The sequence below is a fragment of the Rutidosis leptorrhynchoides genome, chromosome 9 (genome assembly GCF_046630445.1).
Source record: "Rutidosis leptorrhynchoides isolate AG116_Rl617_1_P2 chromosome 9, CSIRO_AGI_Rlap_v1, whole genome shotgun sequence".
In the NCBI taxonomy this organism is placed as follows: Eukaryota; Viridiplantae; Streptophyta; class Magnoliopsida; order Asterales; family Asteraceae; genus Rutidosis; species Rutidosis leptorrhynchoides.
In genome coordinates this window covers 110,438,783-110,462,540 of record NC_092341.1, presented here as the reverse complement: position 1 = coordinate 110,462,540, position 23,758 = coordinate 110,438,783, and the positions used below count along the sequence as shown (strand labels likewise).

General features: G+C 32.5%; 2 protein-coding genes and 3 long non-coding RNA genes across 7 annotated transcripts; 2 read left to right on the top strand and 3 right to left on the bottom strand.

Moving 5' to 3' along the window:
- The first annotated feature begins 1,893 nt into the window (after window positions 1-1,893).
- Window positions 1,894-4,424, top strand: LOC139866671 (cytochrome c). The gene is made up of 3 exons (XM_071854962.1): window positions 1,894-2,094; window positions 3,336-3,469; window positions 4,079-4,424. The coding sequence occupies exons 1-3, from the start codon at window positions 1,983-1,985 to the stop codon at window positions 4,169-4,171; spliced, it is 339 nt and encodes a 112-aa protein (XP_071711063.1). The 5' UTR covers window positions 1,894-1,982; the 3' UTR covers window positions 4,172-4,424.
- Window positions 4,425-9,974: 5,550 nt separating this feature from the next.
- Window positions 9,975-23,058, top strand: LOC139866910 (cytochrome c). The gene is made up of 3 exons (XM_071855203.1): window positions 9,975-10,194; window positions 11,826-11,959; window positions 22,966-23,058. Exons 1-3 carry the CDS (start codon window positions 10,083-10,085, stop codon window positions 23,056-23,058), a joined length of 339 nt encoding a protein of 112 aa, XP_071711304.1. The 5' UTR covers window positions 9,975-10,082.
- Window positions 13,368-16,954, bottom strand: LOC139866802 (uncharacterized). 2 transcript variants are annotated; one of them, XR_011765633.1, is made up of 7 exons: window positions 16,819-16,954; window positions 16,163-16,230; window positions 15,654-15,804; window positions 15,072-15,292; window positions 14,329-14,408; window positions 13,527-13,712; window positions 13,368-13,422 (listed from the first exon to the last, which is right to left on the bottom strand). It is a non-coding gene; the product is annotated as an uncharacterized lncRNA (long non-coding RNA). The 2 variants fall into 2 exon arrangements; XR_011765634.1 differs by having other exon boundaries at window positions 15,654-15,798.
- Window positions 17,378-18,785, bottom strand: LOC139869356 (uncharacterized). 2 transcript variants are annotated; one of them, XR_011766041.1, is made up of 3 exons: window positions 18,715-18,785; window positions 18,206-18,350; window positions 17,378-17,844 (listed from the first exon to the last, which is right to left on the bottom strand). It is a non-coding gene; the product is annotated as an uncharacterized lncRNA (long non-coding RNA). The 2 variants fall into 2 exon arrangements; XR_011766040.1 differs by having other exon boundaries at window positions 18,206-18,356; window positions 18,715-18,782.
- LOC139867409 (uncharacterized) lies at window positions 19,901-22,264 on the bottom strand. Its single transcript, XR_011765823.1, has 4 exons — window positions 21,892-22,264; window positions 21,238-21,305; window positions 20,729-20,879; window positions 19,901-20,367 (listed from the first exon to the last, which is right to left on the bottom strand). It is a non-coding gene; the product is annotated as an uncharacterized lncRNA (long non-coding RNA).
- Window positions 23,059-23,758: the final 700 nt, after the last annotated feature.

The following is a 23,758-nucleotide window of genomic DNA, read 5'->3' as shown; positions in this document are numbered from 1 at the left end:
TTGTAAGAAAAGATTCAAACTTTATCTTTTACTTTCTTCTTATGAATAGTATTATAGGTCTCAATCACTTGTAGGTTGATTATATGTAAGCTTTATGTGTAAAGTTGTGGTTTTGATTAACGTTGTGAAAGATTTTGAAAACTCGAATTCATAATCAGTCCATAAAGGTAAAAAAAAAATTTACTTTTTATTTTCTGAAGATTGACAATTTTGAATTCTACTCATTGAGTAGATAATTTTCCATGTATCACACTTAAGTTTCTAACGTATGGCTCTTGAGGTATGATTAATACAATATTAGAACTTTGTTTGGTGTTTAAATCCGACCTTTAGGCATTAAATTTGTGATTATAGAAAATCAATAAGGTATTAAATTCTAATATTTGGACTGATGATAAAGGACACATAAAGAAAGATTTTTCCATCCGGATTTAGAAAGTTGATTAATTCTATTGGAAGTTAATGCTTGTCCAAGGTGAAGACAAGTTTAATCTAAGTAAGCTTTAATCTTTCAATAGGGCTGAAAGATTGTTGGTGTTGCTTGTTAGGGAACAAGTGATGTAATTGAATCTCCATCAGTTTTGGAGAATAGCTTAGTGAAGCTAAACTCTCGACATAATTTGTCGAGGAGTGGATTAGAGAGGGTTAGTTAACATCCTCCACAACCACTATAAATTCTTGTGTTTGTTGCACTTTACATTATTTATATATTGCATTAACAAACACACACGGTTCCGCACTTGAAACTTATACTTGAAATGTTAACACATCAGAAAAGTTTCAAGAAACCACTAAGTAATTATTCACCCCCTCTAGTTACTTACGGTATTGTTGGAACAAAGATTTAACAGGCTTTATCATCTTGGTTTATAATTGCTCCGTCGGTGATCGTTTTGTGGATGGTAGATGGACATGGAGATGGAATAGATCGACTTTATCTAGTCGACAACTTGTTGAGATTGAAGAATTAGGTACTCTATTGCAACATATTCATGTCTCAGATGGTGTACATGGATGGCGTTTTGACCTCATGACTTTACTGTTAATACGTTGAGAAGCTACATTGATGAGAAGATTCTTCCATTGTTATAAGTGAAGTTCACCTGATTCAATGTTCTGCCTCGTAAAGTAAACATATTTTTATGGAGATTAACGTTGGATAGACTTCCGACATGGTTGAACTTATCAGTTATCGATGAAAGGTTTTGGAGATACAGTCCATTGCGTGTCCAATCTGCAGATACAATGTGGAATCTGTTGATCACATTTTTTGTCTCATGCACATTGGCTGATCAGATTTGGCGTAAGGTACGGTTGTGGACTGATTGCAACTTGTCGACGTTTGCTTCCTGGAATGAATGGTTTTTATGGTTCGAAGGTTGGTCTGCAGCAACAACAAAGAAGATCAAGCTTATGGATATTGTGGCTGCATCTTTTTGGTGTATTTGGAGATTCATGAACGACACTTTATTTAGCAGTTCTTGCCCGAAAAAAGATTATGTATATGATAACATTTGTAATTTCATCGGGTAAAATATATAGGTAAACAAGTGTCGAGTCGTAACAATTGGCTTTTAGCTCCTTTATCGTTTCTAGCTTTTTACTAGCGGGTGTTTTAATGAAATTTTGAAAAGGAAAAAAAAAAATTACTCCGTAATATTTAAATCTAGTATGCAAGTGTGCAACTAGTCCTAAATGAAATCAAATTGCAAGTATGCAACACAGCCTTTTGGGCCTGGGTTAAAAAGCAAACATAATGTCCAATTAAAATTAACCACGTGTCTGGTACATCATACGTTGTATAGTAAACCACGTATTTCAAGGACTCGTTATTTTTTTAGCCCTAATTTTCTCTTCAAATACATAAAAAAAAAAAAAAAACACCGCATTCATTCTTTGAAACTCGCAATCTCTACTTTCTCTCTCTAAAATTCCGATACTCTCTCTCTCTCTAAAAGAACCTTTCCGTTTTAGACAATCTAATGGCGTCTTTCTCGGAAGCTCCTGCCGGAAATGCCACCGCCGGCGAGAAGATCTTCAAGATGAAGTGCGCTCAATGTCACACCGTTGAAAAAGGCGCTGGCCATAAACAAGGTCATCTATTCTTATTTATTATATATATTTATATTTTTATTTATATTTTATATGTATATAATATACATATGTATTTCTATGTATGTGATACATGATATCAGATCTGATGATATTTGAATCTAATTGTTTGATCCGGAGCATGTTAGGTTTCGTTTTTGATTCGATGATTGAGTTATCGTCTATTTGTTTCCGGTGTTTCGTTTTTGTGTGCTGTATATATGATGTTATATTTTATTTATTAATTTTTTGTTAATTTAGGATAGGCAAATATTAGGCTTATTAGTCGCAATAGGTAGGTAGAACAGGATTTTACACTATATATATGATGAGATATTTCAGTTTTTGGTGGTGGATCTAGTGTTATTTTGAGCGGAAGTATATTAGAGTTGAAGTATATTATGAATCGATTATACGCAACTGAATTTATGAAGTTTTGAGCTGTTGATATTTATGGTGGTTGTAGTTATTTTTAGAAATGAAAGTTGTTTGTTGAGGATAAGAATTTTGTAAAAGTTTTTTTAATGAAAGTTTATTTCCGAAAAGGTGTTTTTGATCCTTTTTTTAGGTTCAAGCTCAACATTGGAATGCCCTGCTTTTTTTTTGGTATCGATTATGTACAATTTTATCTGCTGGTATTTGAAAAGAATATGAAAGAAACTTTACACACTTTTCTTGATGAGAGAGTTCATTATATGCGTTTGAAGAATAGAAACCATGTACTTGTTTGTTTGGACTTGTGTACATCAAGCTCTTTTGAAATCTTTCCCGGTTTCTTTGAATATGTAGTCTTTATTTCAGGCGCTCACGTATCTTATTCTGTATACAGTAAACCATCTTATAGCCTTATGATAGTCTGTGTATGCGAGTCTATTAGCATTAGAATTTGGTTGCTATAAGGATTACTATCTCTACACAGGTTGTTAATCTGATTGCAACAGGGTGCCTTGGTATTATATTCGGAAATACCAAGGGATTAGTTTTCTTACTTCAGTAAGAAAATAAGAACCATGTGCTTACTGCTAAGGTGTGATTTATTATTGTAACTTGGCTTGTTGGAATATGGATACTTATGGTGGTCGAGTCTTTTTGTTAAAACAACACGAAACATGTAACGTTAACGGAATGCTTCGGGTATTGAGGTTTGGTTAATTGCTGTATTGCAGCATTGTTAGAGACGACATAGTACTCATTATCTGTTTTACTTTTTCTCTATATGACTTAAGTTGAGACTGGTGTTGCAGGGCCCAATCTTAATGGACTATTTGGAAGGCAGTCTGGAACCACAGCTGGATATTCTTACTCTGCTGCTAACAAGAGCAAGGCTGTTCAATGGGAGGAAAATACCCTTTATGACTATCTTTTGAACCCCAAGAAGGTATGAACCTTTGACTATTTTTATAGATATTTTTGACATAGAAAACCTATTAGATGATTAGAAGCAAATCAAACGGTGGTTGTACTTGCTTGTTATATTTCTGAAACTAGAGTCGTTAAGGTTTTATAAGATGTATTGAAACAGAACCTTTAATTTTAGAAAACAAAGACATTTTGTGTGTGTGTGTGTGTGTGCCTGTTGGTGTAGACATGGTGATGTTACCACTAGATTTTGTTTTTTACTTTCTAAAATTTGAAAAAGGAAGGTGTGATGCGCAGAGTATATGATGGATAGGTAAGACTTTTTGATTTGCTAAAGTTAAATGCTGGTTTTAGGAGATATATAGTTTAGTTGGATAAATAGCATTTTTTAATCTTGAATAAGTTATATGCTGATTTAAGGAATTGTGTGTATCTATATATGTATATGTATATCATGTTTTTAACAAATACCAAATAGTTGTCAGTCTTATGGTGGCTCGTCACATAAACCAGATGGTCTTTATTAATCAATATAATGAAATTGTTTATTTTGTGTTTATCCTTATTATACTTCTTGTTGCTTGTTTGTTGTTGCTAATTTGATATATATCTGTGTTGTGTTATGCAGTACATTCCTGGAACAAAGATGGTTTTCCCAGGACTGAAAAAGCCACAAGATCGTACAGATCTCATTGCATACTTGAAGGCATCCACAGCTTAATTTTTTTTATATTGCGTTTAACATCAAGTTGAAGTTTTCTTGATGATTTGAGGTATAAGGGTATAGCTAAGGATTAAATTGTTATTAATAAGGGGAGGACATTCATCAGTTTTCTTTTACTCCCTTCATTTTTGTGCACTGGTTTAATCTCAGTTGGCAATAGATTGCTTTTTTATTCATCAGACCAAATATTGCAATCCAGATAAATGTTTTTGAAGAATTTGTTTTATGCATATTCTTTTATGTTTATTTAGTAGGCATACTCTCGTTTCTCCACTGATTTCATGCTCTTGATTGTTTAAATTCACAATGCAATTTTTTGCTGTTGGCTGAGAAAGTGCTAGTTATAAATGGATTATCTGGCAGGTGACTACACGTTATAAGGTTATATGGTAGTATGTTGGTTGGTCATAGATTTTCTATAAGTACTATGATAAGCACCAAATTACCGATACAGGGATGTGAATGGGTTGGATACGATTTAGGGATGTGACTAGGTCGATATGGATTGAGTGATGTTTTTTTTCTAATGGCAACGTTTTATTAGATACTAGCAAGAAGCTAGAAAAATTACAAATTACATAGGCTTCAGAAGTCATGAGTTCCAATTTGAAACCAGTTAAAAAAATACAATTGATAATGATCAAATAAAGTACTCCTAGTTAACGATGTGTTGTTGAAAACAACATCAATACGATACCGTCATCTAACCCTAAGCTATAGATGCACAAACCGGATAAAAAACCGGATTCGGACAAAAAAAAAACCGGATTTTTTTGTCCGGATTTTTCGGAACCGGTTCCGGTTCTCGGCGTCGGATTTTTTTCCGGAACCGGTTCTTTTTCGGATCTCGATCGGATTTTTTCGAATTTTTCTTGGACTAAGATTCGATTTTGCGAATTATATTTTTACCGGTTCTATTTTTTTTAACGTTTGACAACAATAATATAATCGGTATAAAGAAAAGTTATAATGCTCAACACAATAGATAATATAAATAACAATATTCGAACAATACAATTATAAAAATAACACTTTTATTCGAACGATACAATAATAAAAATAACAACACTTTTATTCGAACAATACAATTATAATTAATACATTTCGAGCTTCGGCATGGCCATCACCCAATAATGTATTAAGACTAAAGTATATTGAGCTTCGGCATTGCCATCACCCGTTATACTTTAGTCGTCAAATGACCCAAATGTGTTATCTTGTTGAGCGCGTTGAGGACGGTGCCTTCGATCGTAGTCTTCAAAAGCTGGGTCATCAACTAGAGAAAGGTAAGCTTGTTGGTAACCCGATACATTCATTTCGGTTTGGTCCATATCAAACGCTTCATAGTCACCTTCATCCACTTCGTTTAGTTCATTGTCGGAATTCTCTTCGGTTGTTGTAGGTGATAATCCCGCTAAATTTTCTTCATACTCTATACATTCTTCAATGTCGTTATATAACGGACCTTCTAATGAAGTTTGATCTTGTATCCTATCTACCCCATCCAAATAATCTTTCGAACATACACATACTTTCATTGCTTGGGGGGTAAGTCTTGACCTTCTTTCCGATATAATTCGACCACTCAAAGAAAAGGCCGATTCGGAAGCTACGGTTGAAGCTTGAACGGTAAATAAGTCACGAGCCATAATGCTTAATATTGGATACGTGTCTTGTTTTGTTTCCCACCATTTTAAAATGTCAAGGTTGTTAAATTGTTCTTCACTCATGTTTAGTGCAAAGTTTGCCATCTTATAATTTCCGAACTCGCTTGTGGGTGCCGATGTTCGTGCAAGTTTGGAAGCGTCTTCACGTACCAAGTTAAAAAGACTTATTTTGAGGTCTCAGCTCCTTCGAGAAGATGATCCGGGTTGGTCAACAATTGGGTTTGATTGTCGACCATATTTTGTTGCATAAATACCAAACATATTCTCAAAAACATCATTAAAAGCGTGTACTTGGTTCAAAAGATAGTTGGGTTCGTCATCGAAAATATCATGCACACAATCAAAGTTGGTATACATTGTTGTCATCAATCGTTCAACCCCATTAAAATTTAATCGTGGGTCAAGTGCGGCCGCACATAAAAATACCTTCGGTATCTCTCCAAAATATTTTTTTTAGTTTTTATTCTTATATGAAAAATCGCTTGTCTAAAAATAACAATATTTGAGTTCGCAAATTCGCATATTTTTTCCGTCATTATATAAAATTGTTCTAAAACTAGTACGCTAGTTGGGTAATAAACACCCGATAACATTGTTGATGCCTCTTTAAAAACTTGTAAAAAACTTGTTAATGATTCCAAGTCATCCCATTCGTCGTCACTAATTGGTTCGGAAAATCTCTTTCCAAGTAGTTTTCTATTAAAAGCTATTAACGTTTCTTTTTGACGTAAAATATTTTCGAACATTAAACAAGTAGAATTCCATCTTGTATTATTATCAAAATAAGGACCTAACCAAGTGCCATGACAATCTTTAACAAAAGCCTTATAGTTATGATGTCGTGCGTTGCTCGTACGATAAATCGTTACTAATAATCTTCTAAATTTTTCTTTTAATGAAGAACAAAAAGCTAAACAATCTTGAACTCCCAAGTTTATAATATGAGCAACACAACGTGTATGAATAAATGCACCATTTAAAATTGGTCCAAGTGCAATTTTTAACTCACTCATGGCCGCATCATTATTAGATGCATTATCTAGCGAAATTGTAAAAACTTTATCGATTAAATTATATTCTTCTAAAGTGTCTTGTAACGCTTTTTTTATATTATTACCGTTATGTGGATAACCAAATATTTTAAAATCGATAACACGTTTCATTAAAAGCCACGAATCGGGATTAAACCAATGAGCGGTAACGGCTAAATAAGAATTTTCCGTTCCATGTGGTGCGCTCCAAACATCACAAGTTATAGAAACCCTATGTTTATATGTTCGAAAACCTTCAATTATTTCAATTTTAGCTTTTTTCCATAATTTAAAGGCGTCACGTCTTAAGGTAGAACGACTTACATTGCTATATCGCGGTTGTAGTCGATTCCAAATTAGCTCCGTAAGCCTTGGATTGTCGAAGTGGTTGAAAGGAAGCGCTTGTTGAATGACAAACCTTGACAAATCTTGCCGAAGAGCTTCGGCATCGTATTCAAAAATCGAACCATCGGCCCGCATTGTTTGTTGTCTCGGGTCTTGCCTTGCACTACAACTTTTGTCAAGATGTTTTCTTAACGTTGTATTACCCGAAACACCCATGAACATCATACATTGTGTACAACGAGCTTTTTCCGCACCATCCTTCATTACACACAACTCGAATTTGGACCAAACGTCCCCTTTTCGCTTTGTTTCTTTTTTGTAATCAATATCGGCCGTAGTGTAGCCTTGTGAAGATGTTCCAACGGAAGCGGAACCGGAAGCGGAAGCTTGTGAATTATCCATTATGGGATAAGTAAGTAGAGATTAGAGAATATTTAGTGATTTAGAAAGAAATATGAGAATGTTTGTTGGTGCATTTTCAACTAAAGCTAAACCATGTATTTATAATGGACTTTGTGGGGTTAAAATGGTAAAAAAAAAAACTCAAAAAACTGCAAAAAAAAAGGCTGAAACTGAAGAAAAAAAAACGGCTATTTTTTTGAAAAACCGGATCCAAACCGGATCGGATAAAATCCGATTTATATCCGGAAAAAATCCGGTTCTCTTGAAAATCTGGATCCGGTTGGAACCGGATCGGATCTCGGATCCAGATCCGGATTTCGCTGTGTCCGGTTCTGGTTCTGTCCGGTTCCGGATCGGATCTGGATCCGGTTTTTTTGCCCATCTCTACCCTAAGCAATGAAGCGATGATCATCAGTACTTCGGTCTTGCTGTCATGACAAGATCTCCATGTATCAAACCAACCCCACACATTCGGCCACGAGGTAAACTGAGGAAGGTCACAATCCATCCACTGTGGAGCTAGACTCCAATAATCAACTGGCACAAAAAAAAAAAAAAAAAAAAAAAAAAAAAAAACATGTTCCAAATCCTCCAAGCCTTGCCCACAACTGGGACATAAAAGCGAATCTAAACCCATGCCTTTCAAAGAGAGATTAAATCGATGTGGTAACTTATCTCGGATGAAGCGCCACAAGAAAATATTAACCTTTCAAAGAGTTTTGATCCATATAGTCGATGACTCACTAGAAGGTAACGAAACACGATTGATATGAGCTCTAGTGGATCGAACCGAAAATACCCATCACTCGATAAATTCCAATTCCATCGATCCAGACAATCTGATAACACAACATTCTGCAATTCAGTGGTAAGTTCTTCAAGAAGAGCTTCATCTCTACCACCTATAGATTCTCTAGCCCAACCCCATAACCAACGTCCATCAACTAATCTCTCATGAATCAACACATTTTGAATAACCTCAAAGTGAAACAATCTATCGAATCGTGTCGCTAACGGAGCATCACTGATCCAGTGGTCTAACCAAAATCAAACATTCAAACCATTACCAACCACCATGCGCAAAGCTGAAGGAGGAATAAGGTAGTTAGAAATAGCCTTTGTAAACAAACACCACTCCCTGGCATCGGCGCCAAAAAGTTGAAATGATAAAACTACACCTATTTTAAATAAGGACTAAACTATGGTTTCACTCCACACGAATGAGCAACTAGTCTCAATCAAATGTAGCTATAAGCAAGTCCAGGTTTGTCCTCAGAGAGTAGTTGTTCAGAATTAAGTTAACTAATAATTGTGCTAAAAAAAGATTGGATTGTTGATTGAAGTTGTAATTAAACTAAAATGCGGAAATTAAAATAACAAATACTAGAGAAAGAAAGCAATGTTCACTCAGATGATTCACAATTACAGTGGATTGTTCCTTTACAATCAAAACTAATTAAATATCTGATAAATTATAATCTAATCAATCAAAATTGACTAAATCACATTAATTTCATTCAAATGACCAAACTATGTAATGATTAAGCTATTGAGATTCAAACTAGATTTAATTCACATAAGATCTTGATTACAAAGATCACTCAATGCAATTACACGACTGTGATGTTCAATTTACCATTCAGTTACCAATTACACTCACATGCAATTGTCTGGATCACTTAAGTGTTGAAGTACAAGTTGTTTATTACCGATTATCTCACAATAACTAGTCAACAACCTATATAATTGAACTAGAGTAATAAACATATCATCACAATACTCCTAACTCACACAAAAATCTCACACTACCACTACTCAAAAACAACCCCACACATCCTAGTCATCAAAAAGGTACAAAAAGCAACTCAAACAACTTACGCCCCCATCTCACGCCACCAACCAGTACAAATAGTCTAAATATAGCTTGATCTCTTTGTTTGATGCGCGCTAGATCAGTTTTAGGTTATAGTTTGTGCTCGGTTTTCTATGATGATATGTTTTTTAGGAAGTTTAATTATGTTCAAGTTCTTTGTTTAATCCAAGTTTTATGTTTTTTTTGAAAATATAAAAATATTAAGGTAGCTATTCGAAAAATTAGTACTCCATGATAAATAAATCACGTGAATGAGGTGAGGGATAGAGTAATTTTTTAAATAAAAATTAAATAAATAGCCACTTGGCCAAAATGAATTCGATTGCAAGTTTACCACATGGCCTTTTGGGCCCTTGGTTAAAATGCCACTTCTAAGAACCAATCACTATTAACCACGTGTCCCGTTCAACATACGCTGTATTGTAAACCACGTATTCAACTTGACCCGCTCCTAATTTCCCTAAAATTCCCTTCCAATAATACCTAAAAAACCGTCTCCTTTTCATTCTTTGAAACCCTCGATCTCTATTTTCTCTCTCTATAATTCCGATACTCTCTCTCTCTAAAAGAACCTATTCGTTAACAAATTAATGGCGTCTTTCTCGGAAGCTCCTGCCGGAAATGCCACCGCCGGCGAGAAGATCTTCAAGATGAAGTGCGCTCAATGTCACACCGTCGAAAAAGGCGCTGGCCACAAACAAGGTTATCTATCCTTTTATATTAATGTGTTTGTATCTATGTATGTGATATACAAGATCAGATCTGATGATATATGAATCGATTTAAGTGATCCGGCGCAATTAGGGTTTTATTTCTGATTCGATGATTAAGTTATCGTTTAATTCTGTTTGTGTGTGTTTTCTGTATATATGATGGTAATTTGTTCTAAGCGCAGATATATGTATATGTATTACAATATTACGGAGTATATATATTATTTTTATTTTTGAAAAAATATATGTGCATATTTGAAAGGCGAATATTAGGTTTATTCCTGATAGGTAGGGTTTTAAAATTCTGCAATTGATGATGATGAAAAACTAAAGCACACGAAGCTTCGGTGATTTTCATTTACTGACTTTGAGTTCATGATCATGGATGATATTAACAACTTTATTTAAAAGAGATGAGGTGTTTTTAGAACTTGAAGCTGTAGCATGTATTTATGTATCATATACACATATAAGGATCGGTTAGTAAATCATCTCTAATAAATCATTCATTTGAAAATTTGTTTACTAAAAGCTCTTTTTGACCTCTATTTCTGTTATATGAAGGACTTACTTGAAAAGAAATGTGTAAGAGACTTTACACGATTGTCTTGACGAGTGGGTTTATTGTATTGTGCTTGAAGAACCGCTATCATCTACTTGTTTGTCTGGACTAGTGTGCATCAAGCTCTTTTGAAATCTGTAGTCTTTATTATAGGCGCTTATTGGTGCGTGTATATTTGTTATGCATACCATATACCATTTGTTGAGCGTTATGATTATCTGTGTCTGCGACTGCGAGTCTATTAACTTAGAAATTTGGTTTCTATAAATTTTGCTATTTCTACATGGGTTGCTCACCGATTGAAACGTGGTGCCTCGTTATTACGTTTAGAAATACCAATGACTTGGTTGTCATACTTTAAGTATGAGTAAGTCTCTTTGATAAAATATAAGAGCCATGTGTTCACTGCTAAGGTGTCATTTATTGCTATTACTTTGGCTTGTTGCCTTGTTACCTTGTTGGGATTGACTTATTATGATGGGAGTATCTTTGTTAAAATGGCATGAAAGATGTATTGTTAATGGAATTTTTCCATGGAGGTTTGATTACTTGCTGTATCGTGGCATTGTTAACATTGTTGTAAAAGTTCGCATTGTTTTGGGGACTAGTCGGTCCTGACTCGTCAAATAACGCCTTAAAAAGTTGCTCAACGCTAAAAAGTCTGGTCAAAATCAGGCCGAGTAGAGTCTGAGTCGGTCCAATTCTGGTCATAGTCGAAGTTAGGTAAAAAAAAAAAGTTATTTTTATAAAGTCAAGTTCTGTGCCATATATCCGTGTTTAATTTTTTTTCCCCCAAAAGTCAACGTTGGTCAACACCTGACTTGTCCCTTTTGTCCCCGACTCGACCGATTTGTCCCTCCAAGGTGCCTACCAACTTGTTTGACTCGGCACTTTTACAACCTTGATTGTGAGATAGAACAGAGTCGCATACTCACATCATACCAACTTGTTTGACTCGGCACTTTTACAACCTTGATTGTGAGATAGAACAGAGTCGCATACTCACATCATTTGTATTACTTTTTTCTTCATGACTTAAGTTGAGACTGGTGTTGCAGGACCCAATCTTAATGGACTATTTGGAAGGCAGTCTGGTACCACTGCTGGATACTCTTACTCCGCTGCTAACAAGAGCAAGGCTGTTCAATGGGAGGAAAATACCCTTTATGACTACCTTTTGAACCCCAAGAAGGTATGATCCTTTGACTACTTTTATTGATATTTTTTACTCAGAAAACCTATTAGATATTTAGAAACAAATCCAAATCAGTGATTATAGGCTTCAATTTTTTCTAGATGTACCGAAACAGAAGCTTTCTAATATGTAAGCGTTCTAATATATTCTTTGTTTTAAAGAAATATTAGTATTGGTATATTTGTATTATATAGTTTTCTGTTCTATTATGGACCCAAATTACTAAAAATGTTTGATGTTATCTCAACTAGGTATTTAAATATGTTGAAAATGAAATCATTAATACCCCGTGTTTCGTGCGTCATCATATATTATTAAATATTGTAATGAAAGTTTCTGTCTATTTATTTTTAGGATTTGCTTGAAGGTAGTCTCCTTTTATGTTATTATTTTTGTTATTATTATTATTACTATTACTAGTGCAGAGACCCGTGGAATCACGGGATTTTTAAGGGAAAATTATTGAATGATAAATATTTAAAGAAATACTATCAATAAAGTACTATCAATAAACCAAAAACTTTAAACAAACGTATGATGTAAACCAACATATTTTTAACAAATTACCAATAAACCATAAGGCGATAATAACAAAGTTAACATTCAGTTATTAACACATAAAAATATACAGATTTTTTTTAGGAAAAGTAAAAATATACAGATTATAGAAAAAAACACACACAATTTTCATGAAGTTTAAATCGCCTGAGCCAAAATCTAGATCATCACAAAACTGCATTATACAATAATAAAAAAAATTAAAGGATTGTGTTGACTTTTTAAGTTTACTCATTTATAAAAATGAGTAAGACTTCATGTTTATGCAATTTTTTTATTTATTACAGTATTTATTAATACTACTTATATAGCAAAATCTCATCAATTCGATACAAATTCATCTCAAAACATAGCTCAAATTTGAAAATGAAGAAATCTACATGTCTTAACAAATTGTCATGTCAATTTAATGATAACATAAAACAAACCTTTTGCTTCAGTGTAAAAGGTAGGCACCACATCTTAAAAGCTTCATCCGTCAACTATCATGAGTTAGACTTCGGTAAAAATGTTGTGGTTCTTGCTGCAAATGCAATAAAATTTCAGAATTTAAGTAAATTAAAGACAAACTGAAAACTTAGTTGAATCTATGGTATGAAAGTCAACCGTTGAAATGACATATCAGAACACACATGGTATAATAAAATACACTTTCGATAACCATATTATTATTATATAAAAATATTCGTTTTATAGTCTAAGAACCTGTGATGAAGCTTAATGAAAGATGAAAAGATTATTATGAAATATGAAGAAGAATATGAAAAGATTATTATGTGAAAGAACTTGTGATGAAGAACCTGTGAAAGACCCGTGAATCATATAATCAACATGTAGATAAACTAACATAATTCTTGAGTATCTCCCTTTGACATCTTCTGTGTGTATCCAAACTAAATCAACTGCAATAACCAAAAACCACAATACTAAGAAAAGACTAATTGAAGAATTTTAATAAGAGAATGAACATTATCATTAAAATTAAAAATTAATCTATAGAGGTTACCCGCAGTCGATGTGACAAACTCTTCAAAGAATATTACGGTAAAGATCAAAACTTAATGAAGACATTTGATCAGTACTTGCTTTACATCATGCATATATGTACAAATATATGTCAACCCATGCATATTCCAAGCAATTGATTCTGATGGTGTATTTTAGTTTGTTTGCAATGGATTATGTGCATTACCTAAAACAGTCATCATTAAAAGTTAGACCTTAAAGCATAAAAAGCTAATATGATAAAGGACAAAATATAATAAACTTGTTTAGACCCAAACTAAATATATCATTTGGATCAGTTCAAGCCAAACTTGTTGGGTTTCGTACCATATGTAAAATCTCAAATGGGTCAAAAATTGAAAGCACTTAAAAAGCCCATGTCAAAAATTAAAAGCACTTCAAACACCAAGTCAACCACCCCATTGTTGATTTTGTAATAGGATCTAATTCATAGCAGCAAAGCATTAGTCAAATTCCACTGATTATGAGAAAATAAAATTTACATTGGTCTGTAAATTCATAGAAATATATTTAACCTCTATTTCTACATTAATAGACTTGAAAACACATATTTCTAGTAAAGGTGGAGCACAAAAAACACAACCATTATCACTGAAATGGCTACACAAAACCTACATCACTTCACATGATAATTCTACCATATATGATATTCAGTCCCTACAATTTTTGTCAATGCTCTTTAATGAAAATTAACATTAAATACTCTACTGAATCTAATTAAGTATTTAGATATTAGATATTCATTTAAAGACGTGTTCTTTAAACCGGTAAAAGTAACTTACCTCTAATGTTTGAGCTTCTTTTCAATTAGACTCATCCCTTGTAGGGACTTCATTTTGTCATATCTTCACCCATTATGCACCTGCATCATCGGAAACTGTTTCATATGACATTTTTTAGGAAGCATAATCGATATTCGATAAGTAGTAGAAAGACTAAAATGAAAACTCATTTCAAACTTTATCACCCTACCATCTAATAAAAACTTCAAAGTGAAATGACATTACTTGCCTGCTTTAAATACTCTATTACTCGTATATTATTAAGAAAAAAATAATAAAAAAACCTTTATTAAGAAATAATTTATTGAAGAAAAGTTTAAGAAATGTGCAGTAGATAAATGTAATTTGATATACGTGACAGAATTTTTGTTACTAAAACATGAACATAACTAAGTTAGCCTGTAAAAATACTAAATCGGTTAACGAATTTAAAGACATTGGAAGTAGAACCCAGAATGCAATTCGTGATTACCATTAAAAACTATGACAACGACCCACCCATTTTTCCACATAGACAAATTCTTAAATATGGTATAGTCTTATAGAAGAGGCATATGTAACTACTTAAGAATGGCATAGCACACGTAACATTAACATTAAAATTATTCAAAATAACTCACTAAAACCCTAACACAATACTCTATGTGAACAGTAAATATATAATAACTCAACTACATCGAACACCATCCATACATATTGTAATAACAAATATATGCGAAAATGGGTAAGAAAATACAACATACCTTTTCAAAGTCATTTTCTTATGATATACAGGAATCGTAATTGTCTCCTTTACTTGCCACATATACATTTATGGGCTTATGGCAGCAGCAGCAAATGCTTGCTAGTTGCTACTATGAAACTTAAAACTTCAATCCATAAAGAAAAATTTCATGAACACTTGAGCATCAACAACTTTCAGTAACAGTTACCTTCCTCAAATCCATTCCATCACCCTATCAACCTAATAAAAAAATAAACTACTTGAAATAACCACAAAATATAACTTCAAACCCTACAGACAAATTACTGCTATATAGATCAACATTAATAAAATCGACCCACTCGAAAGTAGCATCTATGCAGACACCCTATAAACGCAAAGCTATGTAAATCAGTACTTACTTGAAACATCCATTGTGCATAGAAGACAATACCTATAAACAACTTTAAGAGCAAAGGATAATGCGTTATTGTTACTCAATACATGGTGCAACTTCATAATCAAACACCTTATATGCAATTTCATAATCACTATTTCACTTTAACATGGTGCAACTGCATTTAATTGCTACAAAAATTTATCGAAATATCATTATGCATACCTGCAAATGACTAAGAACCACTTCCACCCAAGTTCAGATGACCACTTCCACCTAATTTCATATGATCACTTTTGTTACTTTTTCTTTTGAAAGAGAATCATCATCAGTTTAGCATCAATTCTTGTAGCAGTCAACCTTTGAATGCCTTCAACTTGCAAACATCAAATAAGTTCTCATCAACAAATATTAAATAAGTTCTAACAAGTACATGAATGCAGCAAAACATTCCAATTAAATTAGTTTACTTTTATAATCGAAATTTAAAAAGTTGAACCAAATAGAGTCATTTTATTAGCACATAACAATAATTTCATTGCCATTACTTCTTAGAAACAGTTTTTCATTAGAGTTTATTAAGAAAGATGCTTCCACTGAAATTTTTACACGTATAGTGGAGAATCGATTTTTATTCGTGGCGGAGGAACGACTTCCCTTTTACTTTAGAGTGAATCTCATAACTTCATGCAAAAGACTTAGATATAGATAGTGCATGAAATTGTTCATCATACCTATAGTGTACTTTAAGCTAACATGGATGCTTCCCTGTTTGGGTAGCCATAGAAGCTGCTCCCAGAACCTGAAACAGCAAGTATTTCACATTAAGTTAAACAGAAGAAAAGTTCACGTGTGGTAGACCTGCAGCTACACCTCTATACCTCAAGCCAGTGACTGCATAGCAGAATTTCTATATATAATACTTCTGTTTTTTACATATATGAAGATAAATATATAATATAAAATATAAATATAAAGATTAAGTTCAAGTTTAAATCAAAATGTTCATACGCCATTCTGATTTGTTACCTCAAATATTTAGTAAATTAGTATACATATATTATCATATCATATAACCAACAATAATATAAAAACCCCATACCTCCAGTAGTTATGTAACAGTATTGCTATCTCGTATTACTCGTATTAAGTTGTTGTCATCTCTCTGTATCTTTAATAATACTCGGTAACAACTAATTTTACGGCTTCAAGTTCCAATTAACTCTTTTAAACTTAGATTTACAAACATCAATTCAAAAACCCAAAAAAAAAAAAAAAAAAAAAAAATTAAATCGATGCAAGCGTAGGGAAATAAATCATAGAAAATCAAATCTAGAATCCCAAACCAAGAAAAGAAAAATAAAATAAGAGGTGATTGTGATGGCCTTACATGGTGGATTGGGGCTGGAGATTTTGAAGGTCACAACAACAGAGTTGATAACTCGCCAGAGTTTAGGTAGCCACACCATCTCGTCGCTGTAGATGGAAGCAGCGGTTGTGGTGGCAGCTGTAGAAGATGGCGGTGCTGGTGGCGGTTGCAGATGATGGCGGTGATGGTGGTTGTAGATGGAACTTTTGCTATGGCACAGTGTTTAGGTTGCTATGCTTGTAAATTTGAAAGCCAGAGACCAAAAACGCGTGTTTTTGAATCAATCACAAAACCTGGATCTTTGTGTATATTTGAATTCTTGTTTCTTGAAATTGAAAGATTTATGGTTTTTATTAGATTTGGGAAAAGAAAGAGCTGAGAGAAAAAGTCTGTAAAAGATATGCACGCGAGCTTGGATAGATTTTGTGTTAGAGGCAACATATCTATTACACCGTTTTTTTTTAAGTTCCTTTTTTTGTTTTTTTTAATAAATAATTAAAAAGTTTATGTAATTAAAGGTGTTTTAGTTTTTTTTTATATTAAATTAATTTAAAAGTTAATAAACTATGACAACGACCCACCCATTTTTCCACATAGACAAATTCTTAAATATGGTATAGTCTTATAGAAGAGGCATATGTAACTACTTAAGAATGGCATAGCACACGTAACATTAACATTAAAATTATTCAAAATAACTCACTAAAACCCTAACACAATACTCTATGTGAACAGTAAATATATAATAACTCAACTACATCAAACACCATCCATACATATTATAATAACAAATATATGCGAAAATGGGTAAGAAAATACAACATACCTTTTCAAAGTCATTTTCTTATGATATACAGGAATCGTAATTGTCTCCTTTACTTGCCACATATACATTTATGGGCTTATGGCAGCAGCAGCAAATGCTTGCTAGTTGCTACTATGAAACTTAAAACTTCAATCCATAAAGAAAAATTTCATGAACACTTGAGCATCAACAACTTTCAGTAACAGTTACCTTCCTCAAATCCATTCCATCACCCTATCAACCTAATAAAAAAATAAGCTACTTGAAATAACCACAAAATATAACTTCAAACCCTACAGACAAATTACTGCTATATAGATCAACATTAATAAAATCGACCCACTCGAAAGTAGCATCTATGCAGACACCCTATAAACGCAAAGCTATGTAAATCAGTACTTACTTGAAACATCCATTGTGCATAGAAGACAATACCTATAAACAACTTTAAGAGCAAAGGATAATGTGTTATTGCTACTCAATACATGGTGCAACTTCATAATCAAACACCTTATATGCAATTTCATAATCACTATTTCACTTTAACATGGTGCAACTGCATTTAATTGCTACAAAAATTTATCGAAATATCATTATGCATACCTGCAAATGACTAAGAACCACTTCCACCCAAGTTCAGATGACCACTTCCACCTAATTTCATATGATCACTTTTGTTACTTTTTCTTTTGAAAGAGAATCATCATCAGTTTAGCATCAATTCTTGTAGCAGTCAACCTTTGAATGCCTTCAACTTGCAAACATCAAATAAGTTCTCATCAACAAATATTAAATAAGTTCTAACAAGTACATGAATGCAGCAAAACATTCCAATTAAATTAGTTTACTTTTATAATCGAAATTTAAAAAGTTGAACCAAATAGAGTCATTTTATTAGCACATAACAATAATTTCATTGCCATTACTTCTTAGAAACAGTTTTTCATTAGAGTTTATTAAGAAAGATGCTTCCACTGAAATTTTTACACGTATAGTGGAGAATCGATTTTTATTCGTGGCGGAGGAACGACTTCCCTTTTACTTTAGAGTGAATCTCATAACTTCATGCAAAAGACTTAGATATAGATAGTGCATGAAATTGTTCATCATACCTATAGTGTACTTTAAGCTAACATGGATGCTTCCCTGTTTGGGTAGCCATAGAAGCTGCTCCCAGAACCTGAAACAGCAAGTATTTCACATTAAGTTAAACAGAAGAAAAGTTCACGTGTGGTAGACCTGCAGCTACACCTCTATACCTCAAGCCAGTGACTGCATAGCAGAATTTCTATATATAATACTTCTGTTTTTACATATATGAAGATAAATATATAATATAAAATATAAATATAAAGATTAAGTTCAAGTTTAAATACCTCAAATATTTAGTAAATTAGTATACATATATTATCATATCATATAACCAACAATAATATAAAAACCCCATACCTCCAGTAGTTATGTAACAGTATTGCTATCTCGTATTACTCGTATTAAGTTGTTGTCATCTCTCTGTATCTTTAATAATACTCGGTAACAACTAATTTTAAGACTTCAAGTTCCAATTAACTCTTTTAAACTTAGATTTACAAACATCAATTCAAAAACCCAAAAAAAAAAAAAAAAAAAAAAATTAAATCGATGCAAGCGTAGGGAAGTAAATCATAGAAAATCAAATCTAGAATCCCAAACCAAGAAAAGAAAAATAAAATAAGAGGTGATTGTGATGGCCTTACATGATGGATTGGGGCTGGAGATTTTGAAGGTCACAACAACAGAGTTGATAACTCGCCAGAGTTTAGGTAGCCACACCATCTCGTCGCTGTAGATGGAAGCAGCGGTTGTGGTGGCGGTTGCAGATGATGGCGGTGCTGGTGGCGGTTGCAGATGATGGCGGTGATGGTGGTTGTAGATGGAACTTTTGCTATGGCACAGTGTTTAGGTTGCTATGCTTGTAAATTTGAAAGCCAGAGACCAAAAACGCGTGTTTTTGAATCAATCACAAAACCTGGATCTTTGTGTATATTTGAATTCTTGTTTCTTGAAATTGAAAGATTTATGGTTTTTATTAGATTTGGGAAAAGAAAGAGCTGAGAGAAAAAGTCTGTAAAAGATATGCACGCGAGCTTGGATAGATTTTGTGTTAGAGGCAACATATCTATTACACCGTTTTTTTTTTAAGTTCCTTTTTTTTTGTTTTTTTTAATAAATAATTAAAAAGTTTATGTAATTAAAGGTGTTTTAGTTTTTTTTTATATTAAATTAATTTAAAAGTTAATAAACTATGACAACGACCCACCCATTTTTCCACATAGACAAATTCTTAAATATGGTATAGTCTTATAGAAGAGGCATATGTAACTACTTAAGAATGGCATAGCACACGTAACATTAACATTAAAATTATTCAAAATAACTCACTAAAACCCTAACACAATACTCTATGTGAACAGTAAATATATAATAACTCAACTACATCAAACACCATCCATACATATTATAATAACAAATATATGCGAAAATGGGTAAGAAAATACAACATACCTTTTCAAAGTCATTTTCTTATGATATACAGGAATCGTAATTGTCTCCTTTACTTGCCACATATACATTTATGGGCTTATGGCAGCAGCAGCAAATGCTTGCTAGTTGCTACTATGAAACTTAAAACTTCAATCCATAAAGAAAAATTTCATGAACACTTGAGCATCAACAACTTTCAGTAACAGTTACCTTCCTCAAATCCATTCCATCACCCTATCAACCTAATAAAAAAATAAGCTACTTGAAATAACCACAAAATATAACTTCAAACCCTACAGACAAATTACTGCTATATAGATCAACATTAATAAAATCGACCCACTCGAAAGTAGCATCTATGCAGACACCCTATAAACGCAAAGCTATGTAAATCAGTACTTACTTGAAACATCCATTGTGCATAGAAGACAATACCTATAAACAACTTTAAGAGCAAAGGATAATGTGTTATTGCTACTCAATACATGGTGCAACTTCATAATCAAACACCTTATATGCAATTTCATAATCACTATTTCACTTTAACATGGTGCAACTGCATTTAATTGCTACAAAAATTTATCGAAACATCATTATGCATACCTGCAAATGACTAAGAACCACTTCCACCCAAGTTCAGATGACCACTTCCACCTAATTTCATATGATCACTTTTGTTACTTTTTCTTTTGAAAGAGAATCATCATCAGTTTAGCATCAATTCTTGTAGCAGTCAACCTTTGAATGCCTTCAACTTGCAAACATCAAATAAGTTCTCATCAACAAATATTAAATAAGTTCTAACAAGTACATGAATGCAGCAAAACATTCCAATTAAATTAGTTTACTTTTATAATCGAAATTTAAAAAGTTGAACCAAATAGAGTCATTTTATTAGCACATAACAATAATTTCATTGCCATTACTTCTTAGAAACAGTTTTTCATTAGAGTTTATTAAGAAAGATGCTTCCACTGAAATTTTTACACGTATAGTGGAGAATCGATTTTTATTCGTGGCGGAGGAACGACTTCCCTTTTACTTTAGAGTGAATCTCATAACTTCATGCAAAAGACTTAGATATAGATAGTGCATGAAATTGTTCATCATACCTATAGTGTACTTTAAGCTAACATGGATGCTTCCCTGTTTGGGTAGCCATAGAAGCTGCTCCCAGAACCTGAAACAGCAAGTATTTCACATTAAGTTAAACAGAAGAAAAGTTCACGTGTGGTAGACCTGCAGCTACACCTCTATACCTCAAGCCAGTGACTGCATAGCAGAATTTCTATATATAATACTTCTGTTTTTTACATATATGAAGATAAATATATAATATAAAATATAAATATAAAGATTAAGTTCAAGTTTAAATCAAAAAGTTCATACGCCATTCTGATTTGTTACCTCAAATATTTAGTAAATTAGTATACATATATTATCATATCATATAACCAACAATAATATAAAAACCCCATACCTCCAGTAGTTATGTAACAGTATTGCTATCTCGTATTACTCGTATTAAGTTGTTGTCATATCTCTGTATCTTTAATAATACTCGGTAACAACTAATTTTAAGACTTCAAGTTCCAATTAACTCTTTTAAACTTAGATTTACAAACATCAATTCAAAAACCCAAAAAAAAAAAAAAAAAAAAAATTAAATCGATGCAAGCGTAGGGAAATAAATCATAGAAAATCAAATCTAGAATCCCAAACCAAAAAAAGAAAAATAAAATAAGAGGTGATTGTGATGGCCTTACATGGTGGATTGGGGCTGGAGATTTTGAAGGTCACAACAACAGAGTTGATAACTCGCCAGAGTTTAGGTAGCCACACCATCTCGTCGCTGTAGATGGAAGCAGCGGTTGTGGTGGCAGCTGTAGAAGATGGCGGTGCTGGTGGCGGCTGCAGATGATGGCGGTGATGGTGGTTGTAGATGGAACTTTTGCTATGGCAGAGTGTTTAGGTTGCTATGCTTGTAAATTTGAAAGCCAGAGACCAAAAACGCGTGTTTTTGAATCAATCACAAAACCTGGATCTTTGTGTATATTTGAATTCTTGTTTCTTGAAATTGAAAGATTTAGGGTTTTTATTAGATTTGGGAAAAGAAAGAGCTGAGAGAAAAAGTCTGTAAAAGATATGCACGCGAGCTTGGATAGATTTTGTGTTAGAGGCAACATATCTATTACACCGTTTTTTTTTAAGTTCCTTTTTTTGTTTTTTTTAATAAATAATTAAAAAATTTATGTAATTAAAGGTGTTTTAGTTTTTTTTATATTAAATTAATTTAAAAGTTAATAAAATAGATGATGTATGCATGAAGGTCTACAAAAGTGACATGTGTCCTCCTTATTTTTTTAACCTAAGGTAAAAATTAAAAAGTGATGTCATGGAAGTGGCATTTTCATAGTATGTAGTAGATTAGTATTATTGTTATTAAGTATTATAAATATTAATTATTATTATTATTATTACTTTTACCATTATTATTATTATTACAACTAAATTATTATCATAATTATCATTAATAGTAAAATTATTAGTTTTGTAAGTATTATTATTATGAGCATTATTATTATCACTCTTATTGTTAATTTTATTTTCAAACAAATTATTACTAGTATTATTATCATTATTATTATTATTATTAAAAATGATTATTACAATTGTAAGTATTGTTATTATTATCATTATAAAGACATTACAACTTTTTACTTATTATTATTATTATTATTATTATTATTATTATTATTATTATTTCAAAATGAGTATTATTATTATTATAACTGCATATTTGTTGTGGCTAAATTAATATATATCTTTGTGTTATGCAGTACATCCCTGGAACAAAGATGGTGTTTCCAGGACTGAAAAAGCCACAAGATCGTACAGATCTCATTGCATACTTGAAGGCATCCACAGCTTAATCTTCTTTTGTGTTTTACATCAATTTGAATTTTTATTGATGATTTGAAGTATAAGGGTATAACTGAGATTAAATTTCTATTAATAAGGGGAGGACATTAAATAGTTTTATTTTACTCCCTTCATTTTTGTGCACTGGTTTATTCAATCGGCAATAGGTTGCCTTTATTCATTAGACCTAAATTTGCAATGCAGATGAATCTTTTGGGGGAAATTGTTTGATGTCTATTCAACCATGTCCTTTGTAGTAGTCAAATTTGTTTCTCCCTCTGTTTATTCATTATAATGCTTATACTTCTCATTTACTGTCGTAGGTTAATTCGATTTGAAGTAAAAACATGCAATATATGTACACAACTAACATGTTTTACAGTGTTGTACAGTACAACACTCTAAAGCATATTGGTTGTGTACATAACAAAAAACAGTTGTACATATCATCACTCATAGAATAAGGTATAGGTATTTTTATTACCTCTTCTTTTGTAAAACCTGACCCACAAAACTTGACGTTGGATATCACGTTCACCCAGTAGTGAATGACAAAAAGATCCCAAGTTAGTAGTTCAATCAAAAGGTGCGTGGATACAAAAATGTATAGTTTAAGAAATACAAAAATATTACTATAGATTAATAAATGTTGTCATTACGAATTAAGTTGATCAATTTGCTTATAAGTTTAAAATTAACTCAATAAAATTT